The following is a 20,387-nucleotide window of genomic DNA, read 5'->3' as shown; positions in this document are numbered from 1 at the left end:
CCATTTCTCTGAAGTAATTACAGGTCACATTGCAAAAATTACACTACCAAACTTGTGCATATTTAGAAGAAATCTAATGTTTCATGGTGCAATTTCTCTGTTGATGTTTGAGATGGCTTTTTGTTGACTAGCAATGTCATTGTAATGTCAAGATTTTTTTAATGTTACAACTATTCACAAAGGGGTAAATGCCCATAGCATTACCTTCTATACAAAAACAGACAAACAAACAAACAAAAACTGTCGTCCAACCTATCTGCACCCAAGTTTGATGTCTTACCAGCCGGTAGTCCCAAAAATCTTGACAGTGTCACATTGAAAATAACAGTATGTTGTCATAATTTTAACCGAATTACTGAAATCCCTCCCTGTCCCCCCCCCCCCCATCAAAGGATATTAAGCATAGTAAGTTAAAAAAAAACAAAAAACAAAACAGAAACATGTGGTAAGAGTTACTCTGCAGGCATTTTGTGGTGGTTTATTATCAAATTCATGTAACTGTTTCTCCCATACTATTTAAAAATAATTCACAAACCTGCACCTTCACTACACATTTTATAAACTTTACACATACACAAACACATGTACACACACTCATACACTTATATTACGTAGGCACACATAATATGTATTGGATACTTTACAATAATACAAATAGATCTCATGCACATGACACAACATCATTTACAAAACTGAGAGTGGTGAAGGTTTCTTTCGACTGTTTCCTCCTCCAGTAGTTCAGGTGATACACTGTACATGTACTTCAACTTTGGCATCAATATAACCCTACAATGACAACCAATGGAACATTAATCCCTTTCACAGCCACTTCATGAAAGCAATTCACCTTAGACCTGCCAATCAGTATCAATAATCATGACACAATAGCATCATGGTTTCATGATAGATAAATGATATGAAAACTGTGAACAGTCACTGGAGCGCACACTGCAAACACCAATCCGCAAACTGAAGTGAAATACAGTATATGGGACATACTGGTTAACGCTTCAGTAGAATATCTTTCTAAATAAAGTAAGCACATAGGCAGAAGAGGTACCTCTACATGATTACAACCAGAGCAGTTCCATTATGTGTTTCATTTTCAGTCAATATATGCATTTTGTATAGCTGTCAAATTATGAATATTTTGGCAAAGCATAGGAAAAGTCATGCATTGTATTAAAGTTAACTCTTGTATTTTAATCCACATTCAAAGATGAAATTTGTAGACTTTAAAGAGGTACACACCATTTCTAATCTCTTGACATCATTAAAAAAAAAAGGAAAAAAGAATGAGAGTAGAAGGTTTCTGTAACTGATGTTTACATGGAAACAAACATTCCCAACTGAAGAAATATTAACACACAAAACCTAAAATGAAATAATGATATAATATGTACACTTTGCATTTAGACTTCTAAATCTATCAGAGATGTCACCACCCTCCCCCCAGAAATTATTATGAAAACAAATAGATGAATGAGTAGACACATGAATAAAATAAATCATGAAAAAAAATCAATAAATAAATAAATCTGCTGTTATGTGTCATTGCAAATCTGAATGACTCTATCAGGGTCCAGTTAAAAGGCAATTAAATAGCCTTCCTCTTGAGCATCACTTTTGGGCAAGTCCAAGCTATTTTGCACTAGTAACACGTGGGACATCACAAGATTTAGCCCTATATTGCACTGTTAAGATTGAAACTTCATATGTTGGGCTGCTTTTGATAGCTAGTAGGTATCTTTGTTCAAAACAATAGAAATAATGAGAATCACGCATTCAGTATTTAATTTATGCAAATTTATTATCCAGTAACGCGTGGGACCAGAAAGATTGTCTTTTTTTCTTCTTTTACTTTTTATCTCAATTATTGTGAAAATACTTGGTATACTATAAAATCATTACAAACATCTTTTTCTACAACAATAACTGTACCTGAAACAAAATATTTCAGAAAAAATCATGAGACTGTTTTCTCTCAAGGTCAATTACAGAGAGATAGGTATAGTAACGCGTGGGACGAGTAATGCGTGGGACAAAATTGTCACTATGAATATTGTGATGTGAATTGCACGTATCTACTCAGAGAAACTTTAATATGTGGTACTAATTATCTAAATAGATGTATTTCTAGTAAATTCTTGTAAATTTCAATGATTTAGACCCACCAGAACAATAGATATAATAAAAAAATATGAAATGCCTGTGTTATCCTTTATTTTTTGACATTGGGCTTTGAATGTGACCTTGAAAATAGCATGTCATGATCTTTTGTGAATTATTTATCAAAAGTGGAACTTTTCACCAAATTTCAAGTCAGAATTCAGAAAATTACAAAAAATCCCTCAATAATGTACACATTTCCCATAGAAGACTAAGATTTAGTACACTTCCACTGACTTGTACACAAATCGTCCCACGCGTTACTGAAATGTCCCACGCGTTACTAAATTTAATTAAAAATTACAAATATGAGATTTATCAGACTAACTTTTTATCTCTTGGATATGATTAGGTCCATTGTGAATTTGGTCTTTTGAAAGTTTCAAGTCAATTAAATCATTAACTTTTATGCAAATGAGAAATAATGACCTAAAAAAGTAACGCGTGGGACATGAATAGACATGAATAGGGTTGTTATATCAAGTTCATACTAGTAGCCAGCCTGCTTTTAATAGTTTTGTAAACCCTTAAACATATGTTTTATGAAAGAGTTCAACATAAGAACAAAATTCTAAAACTGATCACATACTCACATGAGGAAATAACTTACTGGACGACCATTTATTAGTGGGTGAGACCACATGCAACCACTGTACACACAGTTCACAATCAGTACCACACAAGTGTCTCCTTTCTATTGACAAATCCAGACCATGCACTCCCATATATTATTGTGCGAGGCTAAATATTTGCTCAGTGTCAAAACTAGAAGCGTGATATGATATTATCCTTTATTGTTGTTGCTACTGACAATTCAAGGTTTAAACTTTTATCAGCAGACATGGGGTGAGCGTACTTCACATTACAAATCAGGATTACAGAATCAGGACATTAATTAGTATAATGTATGGCATGTCAAAATATTTCCTTGCTTTTGTTTTCACACTAGCTTCTGGTTGCATGAAAATATCCTCACTACAAAATTTCCACCTTTACAGTAGACTAGGTTATGAATGTGCTAGAAAAAAAACAAACAAATCTTTCATTTGCCTTCAAGAATAGATTATGAGTTCACAGGTGAAAATTTTGTAGTTTACAGTACAAAATTGTGATGCACATAAGTCTTGACAACTCCCCTGGTGGTCAATATCAAAATGCCTCTACATTGCCTGAAAGTCAATCATTAATTGAAATAACAAGAAATAGAAATAAATTCAGAATACTCTTTGAAATGTTTTCTCTGCTATCAGTATTTTCTTTTTTATCATCATTCCCTATAATTGCTCCATGTTTAAAAAAGAAAAAGAAAAAGAAAAAGAGAAACTCTCTTGAAAACATAATACCAACACAGCTGGAAGAATGGTTTAGTCTCTGCTATACAGTGCCTCTTCACAACATTGTCATGCTTGATATAAGCATTTAAAAACAAATTTGATTACCAGGGCCACTGTAATCTATTGCACCTCTATTGTACCTGTACGTGTACAATTGCTTTTGAAAAACACCACCCGCTACACAACATTTCAACAGGGTTGTAAATTTCCAGGGTAGCTCTGCTAAACCAAATCATGACAACATGAAGTGCAATCATGTCTGATTCAGTACATGAGATTCTGAGTCTGTAAGACGAACTGTCGGTGGCATTTGAAAGCACTCCCCTTTATCATCAAATCTCCTATCACGCGGTTTTTGAGAGCAGAAACTCGTATATTGAATATATTCATCTCAAACTAGAAATGGGTTTAGAACTGTATAATAAACACTCTTTTCTTTACCACCCCTCCCCCATAACATAAACTCAATCAAGTATCTACTGCGGTATCATACCCCCCACAGAAAGGAGAAAAGAAAGACTTTTGGAAAGTTTTAACATGAATAACCACAACATAAGGAAGTCAAAAATTAAGAAATGCTATCAAGATTACGATGGAATAAAAAGATAGCGAAATAGTACTAAGTAGCGACAAGTACTAAATTTGTTAAAAATACGGGGGTCTGACAAAAATGTAATATTCCAATAACAACGATAGAATTGGTTTGCTAGATACTCACAGGGGTCTGTTCTCGAGGATAAGTGCTGTCGTAGACGACGCCTCCTTCATCCCGGTGTGGCGCTTCTTCCAGGTCAGTGAGCTGGTAGGTGGGTGTGTCTGTCCCCGCTTCTGGAAGTCCTCTGAGATCTGCATGTGGTCCCGCTGCAGCGCGGACTCCTTGGCAGGGACACGCCCAAATAGCTTCCAGCCTGGTGGGGACGACTCCGCCCCGCCCAGCTGGGAGGACTTACCCAGTGACTTTCGGAAGATGTTCCTGCCAAAGAAAAAGGACAAATTTTGATACACTGCAGTGTACAAGGTTGATGTTGTCACATTCAAGGCACCATGTATTCTTACTCTTTGTATGATAATGCTCTTGACAAGGAGTATGGGTTAGGGACAGGTTAGCTGCACACTGTACAACTTAGAATCTTGGCCAGATATGGCAGATGGATTCAGAGATGCATCATACAATATGATTCTTGATTCCTTACATTATGTACATTGTACAGTGTACAGTGTACATGTACAGCTACAGGCTCTGATGGTTGGAGTAATTTCAAGGTAAAGGATAATTCATTCCTGTGTTCAAGCCTACTAAGAGTAAAATCAAACAAACAGAACTGCAAATTTGTCAAAAACAATTGGACATGTTATGTCAATTTCATGGAATCTTAAAGTAGTACATAGATTCATGATACAGCCACATTAGTCACTTCATATAAGGTGGATCAAAAAAGATAAAAATGTCTTCATGTGAACCCTTTGTTGTTCATATATGACTTGTTTAGGGTGGTGTTGTTCATATAATGACTTGTGTAGGTCAGTGAATTTTCAAATGTCTACTTGATTTGAGAAAAGTAATAAACATTTCCTATGAAAATGACAATATATTTTAGAAGATTAAAGCTGCTGTCTCTCTCTCTCTCTTCCTCAAATTGGCAAATTTTGTTGTTTTTTTCTCTCATCTTGTGCAGATTTGATGAATTTCACTGAAATCAATTCATTCATTCTCACATGAAAGATAAGCAGTAAATTTTAGTTGCCAATTTGATGTATAAAAAGATGAACATCTCTGCAGAAAAAGTTATCCCAAGACTTTATCATGATTTATTAGAAGCACACTCAAGAGAACTAATAAGGGAGTTCATGGTTAGCGCATGTCTCATTTGACCCCTACACCACAGACTTTCAAATAACATGGAAAGGACCTGTGACAGAGCATTTTTTGTTGAAGCATGCCACCTTTGTAATCAATGTCAATGAAATGCGTGTGCAGCTTTCGTTAAACATTATTGATAAATCACTTTCACCTGTGCGTTCTTACAAGATGAAACACACAGCTTAACATTCCAAATCCTCATTTGCCCGAGGATTCTTTTCGTTTGAAAGTCAATGGCAAATACACAAACATTCTCATTTGACCTTTATTTTGCACATGCGCACATCGCAACCGTGAACCCCCTTATAAGAGCCCCTACAGGTAGTGTATGAAATAAGAATATCTTGAGAGGGAGTGGCTGGCAAACTCTCAGTGGGGGTCTTTCAATACCGTACACATTATTCTTTTTTTTTTTTTTTTTGGGGGGGGGGGTGGGGGTAGTATTGCCATCTGAACCTCCCCTCCCCCCCCCCACACACACACACACACATTATACATACACACACTGTGGCCAATATCACCCTGTATGTAATTTACATAGGAATAGGATTCTTATTTTCTCTGGAAAATGCTTTTTTTTTTTAGAACTTTGATAATATGCAATACATGTAATACACACTGAGAACATTGTACAGGCAGTGCACACTCCCATGAGAACTATGATTATTGACTTTACTGATGTAGACTTCCAGTGTGCTAGAGTCCACAAACAATTACCAGTACTACACAGTGCTTGATTAGTTCTTCAGTAGAAAATTGTTTCCAGTCTACACTGTAGCTCTATGAGACCCACTTGTGGGAAATCTATACATCGGCACTGATGTAAACCACATTGAATTAACTTTCGTTGAATGCTTCCAAAATTTCTCAAGCACATTCAACTTTTATGTGTGTGTGTGAAATGCATCAAAAGAATCAACGAAACTGTAGTTGAAGAGACTACTACACATCATCATATGAAAGCACCGACTGTGTACTGACTTGTACAGCAACACTCCATGATTTGCAGGTACTGATATTGTACATGTACCTGTAAGCCATACAAAGTAATAGGAAACGAGTGAAACATACAGTACACATGTATCAAGTTCTATGATTGTTTTGCCATCAATGATGCATGCATGCCAGCACAATACATGTAGTGCATTCCAGCACATGCTGTCATCTTTCATTTGGTCTTCTTGCAACATACAAACTTCAGCAAGTTTCATAAGCATTGTGATCTGTGTCTACGATCGATTTCATTTCATGTCTGGGCCAGATCTCTACTATACATACTGTACATGTCATAATCACAGAAGTTGGAGGTTATGGAATCATAATCAAAATTTCATTCGCTGTCTTGAATTTGAAACAGCAATCTTCACTGGTCACAATGACAATCCCACAACCATACAAAACAAAGATATCGATAATCACCTCAAATGTCTCCCAGTAAGTTCGCACACAAATCCTTCCTTAAGTTAATGAATATATTTTAAATTATGAAATAGATAAAACAAAAGGAATTTACACTTTCCATTAATTCATTCTAGAGCATATTTGTAGTAATTCAGTCATGCTGATGTATTCTGAGAGGAGTTGTCAGAGAACTTTGTTAAATCTGGCAAAAACAGGATATTTTTTTTTAAAGCGGTGTGATCTAAAAGTCAGAGGGAATGTACACAGTAGTCAAGACATGACATCATTGTCTCTGAGTCTACATCCTGCATGAAATTGTTATACAAAAGGATCACCTGAGCATGACCGATATCACCATTCCAAAGAGTACAATGAGTGACACACTTTGACATTCTAATTACAAGAAAAAAAAAGATAGTCTCATTTCTAAAAAAAAGTCCCCGTATTGCTTACTTTGAGAATACTCTAATCATCTTCTGAAGTGGATTTGCCCTTTAAACTTTTGATATACATAAACAGTAGTGTACACCATTCTGCCTACATCATGTCATTTGAAAGACGTTACAGTTTACACTACATTGTACATTTACAAATAATGAGAACAACTGAAAAATAAAACACAAATTAGCAAGTTTAATTTTATGCTTTGAGGCCCAGTACTACAATGTAAATCTACAAGGCTACTAAATAGTGTACACATACAAGAGTGTATGTATACTGTATAGTTTGTATATAGGCCTATATAGTTTGAAAGTTTTTGTGGGGTTTTTTGCAAATTTTGTGAATTGGTGCCATTTGTGAATTTAACATGTGAAAATATAAACTATGATCCTCACATGAAGGTGATAAGCAAGCGTACATTTCCCAGTTCATTATTGTATTTCACAATCACGAATTTAACCACTCACGAAAATTGTCAGGGTTTAAGTAGCGATCTGAAAAAAAAAAGAAAAAAAGACCTGCTACATATATGGCATACAGTGTATGATTTATTACACAGTACTCACACTGCTGGGAAAATGTTCTCTATGGAATACTAGTAAACTGGCTAGTTGCATTATGTGCCAGTATGTTTTAAGAAATCATTTTTACTCTCAAACCCAATACACTGAGGGCATACTTATCCAGACTTGGCATCTGAAATGCTGTTTAACCCTTTCTGAACCAAACACTACTGACATTTTACATGGTCTAGCTGACATTGGGACTGACAGACCTAATGCAATGTACTCCCCTGGCTCAATCATCCTAACGACGGTTGATTCATTCCAGCATACAGGCCTCAATTTCCCCGTCGCAGTAATTACCAACGAGGTTGTCCCACATTGCTACGGTGTTCCGAGATGAATTACAGCCTACAACTACAAAATGCAATCATTGCCATGTGTACAGACAGTCAGTGCATATTATGGCCATCTACATCACTCATATGGCCAGACTTTGCAAATGAACAAAGCATCAAGTTAACTACAGTCTGCATTGTTAAATATGAAGTACTGAAGAAGGTTGTGCTCCCATAGCAGTATAAAGGAAGAGTGTACAATTGTACATGGCCTTTCGGTTCATTGGTAGGTTAGAAAAATTCTCTTGAGTGAGTATCTTTTAGAGGGTCAGTGTGAAACATGCTTTGAACCAGAAATGCCTAACCTGTTGACTGTGGGGGAGAGTTTGCCCTTTTGCATGTGTACACAAGAAAAGAAAATGATAATTTACAATGATCATCTCTGTAATAGAGCCCTAGCAATATATACAACTATACAGATTCAATATCACACCACGTATGTATCCATCATTCATGAATTCCTACTAGCTGATTGGTTTATATAGCATCATGTGACAAAATAAAACATTACTACACTGATGTTAAAGAAAAATGCCAGAAAAAATGTGCCACATGACATCATACACGTATTCGTGGTACCATGTTTATTCATTGATAGCATGTGTAGGGTGTTATCAGTGTTGGCCTCATACACCATTGTGTAAAATCAAGTTCACTGCACGTGGTACACTTGGACCCCGTTTACAGTGCGAGGCTCTGCCGCGGCTTGGCCGCGGCCGAGCCCACCTTCATTTCAGTGTAAACGTGCAAAAGGCCAAATGCGGGGCCAAAATTGGCCGCGCATTTGTCCACGCTCTGGTGGTGGTCTCAGCCGCGGCTCGGCTGCAGCCGAGCCCGGCCTTTTCTCAGTGTAAAGGCAAACTGGGCCAAATGCGCGGCCAATTTTAGTCTGGCTTCCAAATCCTCTGCCCGAACTATTTCGCTATTCAGGATATTAACCCCCTCAACGTCGAAAAATAGTATAGTTTAAGGTGGTTTTGTCCTGCAAAGGATTTTTCCTTCGGCAACGGCCTTAACCCGAACGGCGACTTCATCGCCACGGAATTCAGTTGGCAAAGGGTCTGAAAACCAGACTATACCAAATTGCGTTTGTTTACAAGCAGAGCGCCACTACGACAAAATATTGAAAGGTTTGAATTAAAAGCACGGCCGAGCCCGGCAGTGTTAACGGACAAAATTGAGGGGCTCGGCCCCGCAAATGAGGCTGGGCTCGGCCGCGGCTCGGCCACGGCTCGGCCCAGCCCCGCACTGTAAACGGGGTCTTGTACACAGATCGTCTATGCTGCAGTGCCATTTAATGTAGGCCCTACCTGTAAACAAACAACCAAACTAGAGTGACAGTTATTGCAAAAGAAAAAAAAGTACTTTCTTAAGCAATTTAATAAGTAAATACACATGTATGTTGTGCATTATTTTGAGCCTCTAGTGGAGTTATGCATTCCTTGGTGACAAGACAAGAAATCTATTCTTTGGGGCTGCACCCCTCAGAATAAAAAAACAAACCCCACACAGCGCTATTCTTGTCACCACGTAATTGATAATTTCAACTAGATGTACACTGTAGAGGCTCTCAGTACATGGATTCGTTGAAATCATACAATACCGGTACATAGTGACTGCATCACAGCATTAAATCAATACACTGATCTAAAAAAAAAAAAAAAAAATGCCACTACTAATTTATGTCTTCCCAGGAACATACAGATGTACACGGAAAGGTCATCGCTACCTTGTCAGCATATCAATTGAATTTGAAGGTGAGTATGACTGTCTGCCCTGAGAGCAGAGTACCCTCGAATGGATATTTCAATGGTGTGAGACATATACTTTCCCAGCATGAATACAGTACAGTATATCCTAAGATATATTACATTGTACATTGCCAGCATTTAATACTCACAAGAACACATCCATGACAGCTTGAATACATGTACACCTCGGATGTAGCCCCTATACTGTAACTATCTTCATCTGCTTGGCATACAAATTTTGTACACTTGTATGTGTCATTTGTCTGTGGCTGCATTTATCTAACTTGAGAGAGAGAATCACGTTTCCAAACGCGTTTGGAACGGTGTTTGTAAACGTGGTTTGAAACGCGATTCTCGATGAGCCGCGTTTATCTAACCATCATACAATCGCGATTCCAGAGGTGTCACTGCGCAGCTGCTTTGCGCCGTTTGACCCGGGAAATAAAGGTCAACTGCAACCACAAAACATGCCTCCTCAGTCACACACAAATTATGGGTAGAGAGTACAACCGGAAACAGCTGGGATTTGACCTTGAGATATAAACGCGTTTCAAAACGGCACTGCGTTTATCTACTCACAGAACAGCGATCATGGTCTCAAACGCGTTTCAAAACGCCCTTTGAAAGCCGTTTCAAAACGGCGTTCCTAATTGCGTTTGAAAACACGGTTGCGTTTATCTAACCCCTGAAAATGCCTCAAACGCGTTTAGGATCGCGATTCTGCCTCAGAAAATTTTTAGATAAACGCAGCCTTATTTTCATATGACTGTGACAGAATACAAGTTTCTGTAACTTTGTCAATATTCAGTCTTCTATAATTTTGTTCTTTGTACTGCACAAATTATACCATAAAGTTCTATATTTCTGACCTTTTTTTTTCTGAGAATGGAAATGAAAAATCAGCACGAACATTACTTTTTCCTTTTTGTCTTGCACAAGTTTCACCAGTTGATGGGCTTCAGTTTTGTTTTGTTTTTCAATGGGATTTGAAACATTTTGAACATCACTTAACCCGTTAGTACAGTATCAATATTTGTCATTAATTATTGTTTTTATATAGTGTAGTTAATTTCACTGTATTTTTACTTCTGTGAATTTCATGAGTCAACTACAAACATGTAGTATTTCAACAGCTTGTGAAAAATATTGGCCCCTGCAACACAAATACACTGTATGTATCTTTCTCAAGGGTGGGAAATCAATAGGTTTTATTACTAAAAGGAAATAATATTCATTCCTTAATTCTTTTTCTCATTCCATTATTCTGGTTCTCAATAAATGCACTACACGTGTACACACAAATTTGTCTGGCAAACTCCGATTTGTGACATAGACCTGGCACATAATGTGTAGAGCAAAGCTTTTCGTAGATATACAATAAGAGCCATGTTATACAGAAATGATGGGTGAAGCAAGTCCCATTTTGGAATCTGTAGTACAGCCTACACAACTGATATGTCAGTACAGAGCTCAGGAGGAGTGCTGGGGGGGGGGGGGGAGAAGGGGGTGGAGGTACAATGTACATTGTGCAAGAAGGAAAATGTTGCACAGATTGCCTGAGGTGAAGAATAGAGGTCCTCTGCACAACCATCCAAAGGAGGAAATCTTAAACATGAGCGTGTACATGGTACTGGAGCATCTACATTCTGTACATGTAGGCACAACTGTGTTATTGTACATTGTAAAATGTCACCCTAGTATTGCATGTATGCACCATTAAATATCCATAAGTAATGAGAAATTACATCTCAAATCCATAATCCAAAATACCACCTGCTGGCAAATTATAGCATCAAGACGCAGAAACATTGGTCAGTCCCCTAAGAGATGACATTGTACAGTAATGACCAATGTACAAGTTGTACGTATTCAGCCAACAGATCACAGTTGGAAACAAACCTGACCTGTTTGTCAGACCACTTTTTGTTCACAGGCAGGCGCAGGCATTGTAGACACAGCATGTACTATAATAATAGCAGTCAGAGATCATGTTAAATGAACTTTTTCTGGACTTTGCTTAGATAATGACCTCACTCAGACCGATGCATAAACACCTTGAACACCTGCATGTATGGAACACTGATATAAATGCCGAATATGTCAATCAAAGTACAGTACAGTACATGCACATGTAGGAACCTGTACAGTAAGTCTACACTGAAATTCAATGCAGGTTTACTGGCAAATATGAAAATGCCTGTATCCCAAAAGACCACTCAAACAGTTTTCCTGCTGTGACAGAGCACTGTATCAGTAATGTTTATATACAACTGTAATTACAATTGTACATTCAACTCAGCTATCTTGAGTGCTGAGATCTCCAGAGGTACATACAACTGTACATTGTACTTTCAAACAGTTTGTTGGGGAGATCTTGTTGCACATGATTAGGTACCACCAGTCTTAAAAGCACATTGTATATTGCATGACACTATATACAGTGTATGTTTTCTATAACATTCAAGCAAAACATAAATAGAATAGAATGAAATGAAATAAAATAAAATAAAATAAAATAAGATAGTACTAGTAGCACCAATACTAGTCATCATCATCATTGCTATTACAATAATATCAATAGGCATCATATTCACACTAAAGATATAATGACATTGACAGTTCTTATTAGCAAAGTCATCAGACCCATTCTTGAATATGAACTCGCATTTTTACAATCAACATGTTGAAACAAATTAGTGCTTAATCATTGCTTCATGAATGCAACATGACCAGCAAGGCACATTGTGGAGTTCTAGGTGACTCAACCAAAATACTGTATGCTAAAATCCTTGCCTCTGATCAGGGCTGCTACTCTGCAAAACCATGAACCAAATGCACAGCTACCAGGTCGATTTTAAGTTTGAAATGATTCACCTCTCAAGAACAAAGCTGGATGAATCCAAATGCCAGTTGGTCACCTAATGACGAGCCTACAAGACTTTAATAGTGCATTGCTCTCCTCAGAATTCTGGTCACGTGAGCTGATATCCCTTGCAAAATACTCCATGATCTACAACTGTAAATAAGTTATTTATCATTTATCTGCATTGTATCAGTAGTAGCCAGTACATACAGGAGTACCAGTAGTACTAGGTCGGGAGTAATGTTACTTTCATTATCATTATCACTATTGTTTTATCATCATCATTATCACTGTATCATACAGTGTATTTGGTGACAAACATTTCCTGTGTAGGACTTTATATGCAAGAAATGGCATACCATGGATTCGAATTCAAGACAGGGACATTGAATTGTGCAATTTATACAAAATCAGAATGTCTTTCAAGTCTGTGTGCAGATAAGAAATGGGACACTTATTAAATAAACACAAGCATCATCAAAGTAATGAAACAAAGTTATTCAGTGTACTTAGTATTGCCAGGTATATATCTATTGATAAACGAAACCATCTCCTTTGGTCAGAGTCTGTTGGCATTCAGTCTGTTGTGATTCTAGAAATGTGCCCTGATGGTAAGCACATCTTGACTGTTACTGGTCAATGCATCACTTTGATTTCTTCAATTTCATTGAAATTCATCCTTCATTAGAGGTACATATACAATAGGGCCTACACTTTATGATGCATATGACGTATCACATTGCACATTGTATCTTTTCATGCACAAGGTTGTATTTGATACCACCGGTACCCTCCCTTCTGAAAGGACACAGAAATCTGTCCAGTCATACAGGTTCTGATTTATTGAGCTATAGTACAGCTGTAAGTACTACAGGCTGTACATAAATGTACAGCTCTGTACTATCACTTGTCTTTATCCTAGTCTGATGCACTACATTGTAGTACCAGCACTTGTACATTAATTACTGTACATTTCAAACTATTCCATGCATGCATACATTCACCATGTATACAGTTGTACACTGTAACAGTATGGTAACCATGGCATGCATTACATACCTGTACAATGTACAACAACTGTACATTCTACACTGTACTAATGTTGTGCACTGTAACAGTATGGTAACCATGGCATGCATTACATACCTCTACAATGTACATTCTACATTGTACTAATGTGTATCAGGAGGCCTGCAAACTCTATGTTAAAAACTGTTAATCCACAATGCCAGTTCAAGAGTTCACTTGCTGCATCACGCTTCGCCTTTATACTGTAGTACAGTTGTACGCCTACATGTACATGATTCCGCAACATTGAGAATGATGGACTGTGACAAATAAAATCACAGGTGAACATTAAATGCCCTTATAACTTACGACCTTGCAATTGACTTTTGACCCTTGACCCTCTCAGGACACCATCTCAAAGTGCCATGGACTCAATCATACAAACTACAGGGTTTCTGTACAAAGGCAAGAGGTACATGTACAGTATAGTGATGGTGCTACAAAAATTGTAATTAGGTGTGTAAGGTGGAGAATCGCACACCCTGAAAACATATTATAAGTAAATTTATTGTACGACGTAGGTTCAGATGAAGATCCAAGATTCAAGAAGATGATGTCAGAGTGGTGTTCACATTACACTGAGCCATTCCACATGGATACCACACATGCAACATTTGTATCCAGAATATATACGTACGTACACTTTTGTACCTTGCATATGATGTACATGTACATGTATAATCAATTATTCTAAATAATCCCAGTTGCCACTGGGTTAGCCTCATCAAGAGTGCACTGTAAGTGTGTATCCTATGGAGAAGCTCTGGAGGGACATACAATGTACCTTCATTAGCAACCAACCATGATCCTTTCACATGACTGCTTCACTCCCGCTAGATAATCTAGGACACCTCTGGCATGCGATACCATCATTCAATACACCTGGCTGCCTAAAGAAGGCGGCAGAGAGGCCCCTTACTTCTCTAGCCCAGCAGAAAAAAAAAGACCCAGAGCAACATTGTAGTGCAGACCCCTGCCATTTAATCAGGACACACATACCCGATAATTATGGAACGCTGCTTTCACTGGGGCAATATGAGGACATCATTTCGAGAGCACATGTCTAACCATCAAAGTATTAAAGTACATTGTATGTTCAGTGCATACATCGTATAATGTGAATTATCTGTTCGCTGAGATCAGTCTGCCTCCCAACTTTGTCCAGCTACCTAGGGGCGTAAATTTCTGACCTTTCTTAAATGGGACAAAGGTCTTGTAGTAAGTTGTACTCTTGAGTCGTCGTCGTAATCAAGCTGTGGCAGCTAAATTCTGTCATGCCTACAATACTTTACTTACCAATACAGGGGCCCATCTACAATTTGACCTTTTTAGGTCAACTGAAAAAGTGTACAACAGCTCAAATGGAGACGATCCAAATACAGTTAGTACATTCCTACATGTATATCACTGCAAGTACATTGTACATGGAAACTACATGTAGTCACATACAGTATATTGTACATTGTTTATGCAACAGTACACAACAGGCTTTCCCTTTGGTCCAACTGCTTTACACCTTCAAAGATTAAGAAGCCATACTTTTCTACAAAATGTTTTCTATTCTGATATGATTTTATAGATTACTGCAGATAAAATTGTTTTTAATGGCTCTTTTGGTCATCCCACTAGTTGTATGCTTTAAATTCTGAGGCATGAAGGAAAATTTCAACCCATGGGCAAGTCAACTACAAAGAAGATCATCACTCATAGAAATAATCAGTAAGGTAACCACTGGCAAACTACAGTAAATGAGATTCTTTGTAGCAATTGCACTGGATGTCATAATGAAAAGAGCATAAAGACAATCTGTGAATTCTATGAGATCTCAGCTATATATCACATTAATACTTACACGACATATCATTAAGAATTATCATTTCAGAATTGTAGCTACTTGTTGTATTTTGACAGAGTCAGTGCAAGAGCATATACTGGTGCATAATACATGCTTCAGCAGTGGACTAAAAAAATCTGTTCTTCTGCATCCCCAGTAGAAATCCTTCCTTCCTTCCTTCCTTCCTGCACCATAGATTTATATAAGGCAAACTAATTATAAAATATGTCTGACTAGTGAGGCTGATTTTGATCTGGCTGTAATAATATTTCTGTGGGAATCCTAAAGGCAGCCTCCAGGGTCAGAAGGATGATTCTTGCTGAGCCAGATGAGCTGAAATTTGCTGACTGCAATTTAAGTATGATGATTTTGCTGACAAGCTCAGCTTACAAAAAAAAAAAAAAAAAAAAATCATAAATAAACAAATATCTTATGTTGTTCCTCCGGGTGAAAATGCCAGTACCAGAGATATTCTGATCTGATATGTCTTGTACCATCAACATAAATGTCAACACCCTTATAAATTGATGTAAGTTCTGATTCATCCAGGTAATGTTTGATAAAGGTACAAAATTAAATCATTGCATTTGAATTTACTGTTATAATTCTGAGAACAGTTGTACATGTCCCATCCTGGACACTTCATTAGCAGAGCAAACAATGTACAATACATTTCTGCTATAACATACCGGTACTATAAGACGAGCTGGTGAAGCATCCAGGATTGGACATGAAACAGTTCTCCGAATTAAAACAGAAAGTCGGACGATACGCAATGATTTGATTTTTACATTCTTATTAACAGTGATCACTAATGGCTAATTATTTGTAGCTTAATTTCCACCTTTAGTTTTGAGGGATTAAAAAAAAAAAAAATATGTATATGAAAAATTAACTGTGAGGGTAGCTTTATGACCTTTGTTATCAAAGACTGACCAGCAGCGCAGGATGAAAGGGTTGGCCTACAACGGAATATTAAAGGCATTTTACATTCAAATACCTGGTATGTGTGTAAACACACAGCATACGAGATTTACATGTACCATGCACATGTAGGCATGCTGATACACATACAATGTATACACTGTATATGTATGCAAAGAAAAAAATTGGGAAGCCAGATCTGCACAGTTGGATGGTTACACAATTCAGCACATGAATACTTTTCAGCCATTGAAGATGAGCCCCGAGTATGCTCGGGCAAGTGTCTACGAGAAATGCATGTTGTAGCAAAATCAGCCCGTCCTAAATGGGTACACACACTGATTAACTTACAAAATGGTTGATGATAACAGGTTTCATCAAGATGTAGGATTTTTTTTTATGTACAATCATGTACAGTACAGGTACGTGTCCACAAAAACAATAAGTATGTTGGCATTTCTGGGAATGAAATGATTGGTACACATAATGTACTGCAGAATCTGGAGTACAAGTGTATGATTCAGTACACACACAATACAATTTAGTGACATCATGCCATTATGCCAACAGAGTATTTCACTCTAATGATTTTATTTTCCGGTCATTTTTCAAAATTACATACTGTAAAACGAGGAATGTTCGCGTGCATTTTAACTACGTGAATTTCGCGCGAGCCAAGATTCGCAAAATTAAAATGCACGCTAAGGCTATGTATGCACTGAATGCCAGAGGCACTTTGCAAAAATTTCATGCCGTGAAAAAAGCCGTCAGCTCCAATTTGCACAATGCTAAAATATCATGTTTTACAGTACTACAATCCATGATGATGTGGTTAAGACCTGTGCAGGTCAACTGTGACACTGCAGAGAACATTTGCATAAACAGTTATACAGTTACAACTGTACACTTTCAGAAATACAGTACGGTGCACTCCCATTGTATGTATAACGAAATTCAGGCCTCAACATTATCCTCTCAATGTTTTTTTCATTGTTTATTTGTTCTGTTATAACAAAATTTCGATATAACAAAAGAAAACTGCTTGTCCCAAGGACTTTGTCATAACGGGAGTCCATTGTATATTCCATGCGGAGGATGATTTCATGTTCTATGAAGATCAACACGGCTGTAAAACCAGAAACATTCGCAGCATGAAACTGTCACAAATTGAAAACTGGCATTCAATGTATGACGTGGACGACAACAACAAAAATAACAACAAAAATGGGTGCATTATTCTCATCCAGGGATGGCAGCACCAAAACTAAAAATTCATAACTTTTGAACAGACTGTCTGACTTTCCTCATACTTCAACAATTTGATATAAACTAATATTGATGCATACACTCTATCCACATACATACGGCGTTGTACGTACGTGAAAAAAACTTGCCCTTTGGCTATGGGCATGAGGAAAGAAAGGAAGAAAGAAGAAGCAGGAAACAAATGTTGCCAGAGACTGACATTCCCCTCAAAAAAAAAAAAAATAAATAAATAATAAATAAATTTCATTCTCTGTAAATACTTTGCCCTCTCTTTAAGTCTTGCTGTGGAATGATCTTTCAATTTCCATGTAATAACTGGTCCGTACACTGCTTCACCCAGCCGTCACCTGGCAACAGGGTGAATGCACCTTCAATAGTGTTGTATTTGTACAGTGTATCACACCTCCCTGGTGTATCGTTATCAATTGCACAATCAATGAGTCTTTCTATTTCTTGCTCTCCTGTTCTCTCTCACCATCTTCCACTATCACTACCCCTGTCTTCTCTTTCTTTTCCCTCTTACAATATATAGCATCACCTGTGTACATGATCAAGTAGGCCTACACTGTTTGTGTGTGTATGTGTGTGTGAAATAGTTTGTTGTATGCCGTTAAGTAAAGTGGAGGCCCTAATATTAACCTCGGCTTACTGGGGATCGTCCTGTACGGTACTTTGATTTTTTTATTTCTCTTATCATATCTCTGTTCTCTGTCACAATGATTTCATTGATTATTTGTACCATGCAGAAACAAAAAAAAAAATGAAAATGAAAATGAAATGAAATAAATTTGAACAATTTATAAGAAAAATGATAATTCAAAGAAACATACAGTACAATCTGTATGTGTACAGACAAAACCCACTTTCCTTGTCTTTAAAGAGGGATGAACTACCTAGAAGATGACGAAGGAAAAAAAAAACAAAACCACGAAATAAATACAGCTTAATTAACAAAAATCACTGAAAACGCCTTCTGATCTCTTGCTAACCATGCATCTGCTCAATTTGGAATTATATTTCAAAATGCCTTGAAATTACAACGCAATGCACTCTGACCAAGAAAATCACATTGTTAACATTTTAAAATGTAATTCACTCTCAGCCTTGTGACAGATAGCATTATTCACAAAAGAAAAGTGAAAATTAGACAAAGCAAGGTTACAAATAAAATGACAACAACTGCTATTGACTTTGACACAGAGCTTGGTCTTACCGTGCAAGGAATCCTCCTAAGCCCTTTTTCTTTGGTTTGGCTCCTGCTCCAACAACAGATGCACCCGGAGGATGATCGCCATGCTCCAGGTTAACCTCCTCAAATTCAACTTCATCCTCTCCCAACACCAGACCATCTGCAAGTGCCTCATTGAGTTCATCCGTCGCTATAGAAATGTTGGAGGAGAAATCGGTGCTAAGGCTGGTGGCAGTGCTAGTCCTACTCCTAATGGGAGTGCTGCCACTATCATTCTGAAGACTGAATGTGGCTCCCTTCCCTGTGCCCGTTTCATCTTCGCATCCTCCTTCCTGCAAAGAACCAGGGTTGCTTCCTGTCAGCTTCTCGATGGGAGTTGATGACATCGATGTAGTCCTCCATGATGCAGATGATGGTGTGGATTGAGAACTTGGCTGTGAGGCTACACCTAGATTGACATCCGATAAACTCCCTTGGAAAAACTGTGGCCTGCTCAATTCTGACTGAGCATCCTCCCATACCTCTGTCACATCTATTGTGGCTGGAGAGCCATCTCCCTTGTTAAGGTTTTGGACGATTTGTAGGGGGCTTGTCGGGTGCACCGGCGTCATCTCCACATCTATGGTTGCCAGCTCTTCGCTCTCTAGTTCAAACTTTGGTGATGCTTCTGTGGCACTTGATTCACCCTCATTTACAGCATGTGGTTCTGTACTACATTCATCATCGGTCTTCCCTTTATCTTGGCAATTTTTTTCACGAGGACAACCATTACTTTTATGGTTGCTGCATTGCCTAACTTCACTCTGAGAAGAATTGTGGTCTCTGCTAGTACTGAGTGCATGATCACATTCTGTGGCACCATCACTTTTTCTCACACTGCTAGAACTAGTTCTTACTTCTGCTATATTGTGTGATTGTGCACTTTCTGCTTCTTTGCTGTTGGAATGAGTATTGGAAAATGCAGGAACATTTTGTGTAATTCGATCACGGCATTCACCATCTGCAGAATCCACACCATCACCATTGTTTAAGTTGATTTCAATGTTGCACTCAGTGGAGTTTCTGTGTGAAACTAACACTGTAGCTTTCTCCGACACACCTCGCTCACTTTTTATGTGTGAAGTTTCAAATATGATTTCCCTAGACCCATCGTTGATTGAGTTGGACATGTTTCTCACATGATTAGCACGATCCTGATTTGATATTGCATCCTCATTGTGTAAATCTACTTCACAAGTATTATCCCTGATTATATTGCATGTCATGGTCGCATTTTCACCCTGGGTTTGTCCACGTTGAAAACCAATGCCCCTATCTTCTGACGCTGTTTCTCGCTGCAATACAGCAACACCCATATCTTCGCTGTGCAGCAACGGGCAGTCTCC

The 20,387-nt window shown here is 37.8% G+C and overlaps 1 protein-coding gene across 1 annotated transcript in view; it reads right to left on the bottom strand.

The window, feature by feature from the left end:
- Window positions 1-19,962, bottom strand: part of LOC140241501 (TBC1 domain family member 14-like) — a 71,801-nt gene extending 51,839 nt beyond the window's left edge. Inside the window, exons 1-2 of the mRNA XM_072321230.1 lie at window positions 19,027-19,962; window positions 4,222-4,476 (exon numbers count right to left, since the gene is read on the bottom strand). Of these exons, the coding sequence (XP_072177331.1) occupies window positions 4,222-4,476; window positions 19,027-19,613 (842 nt within the window). The 5' untranslated portion in view covers window positions 19,614-19,962. The remainder of the gene's footprint in view (window positions 1-4,221; window positions 4,477-19,026) is intronic.
- Between the last annotated feature and the right edge of the window lie 425 nt (window positions 19,963-20,387).

This window comes from Diadema setosum, chromosome 18 (genome assembly GCF_964275005.1).
Source record: "Diadema setosum chromosome 18, eeDiaSeto1, whole genome shotgun sequence".
In the NCBI taxonomy this organism is placed as follows: domain Eukaryota; kingdom Metazoa; phylum Echinodermata; class Echinoidea; order Diadematoida; family Diadematidae; genus Diadema; species Diadema setosum.
The sequence above is the reverse complement of the archived record's forward strand: the minus strand, read 5'-3'. Positions and strand labels throughout refer to the sequence as shown.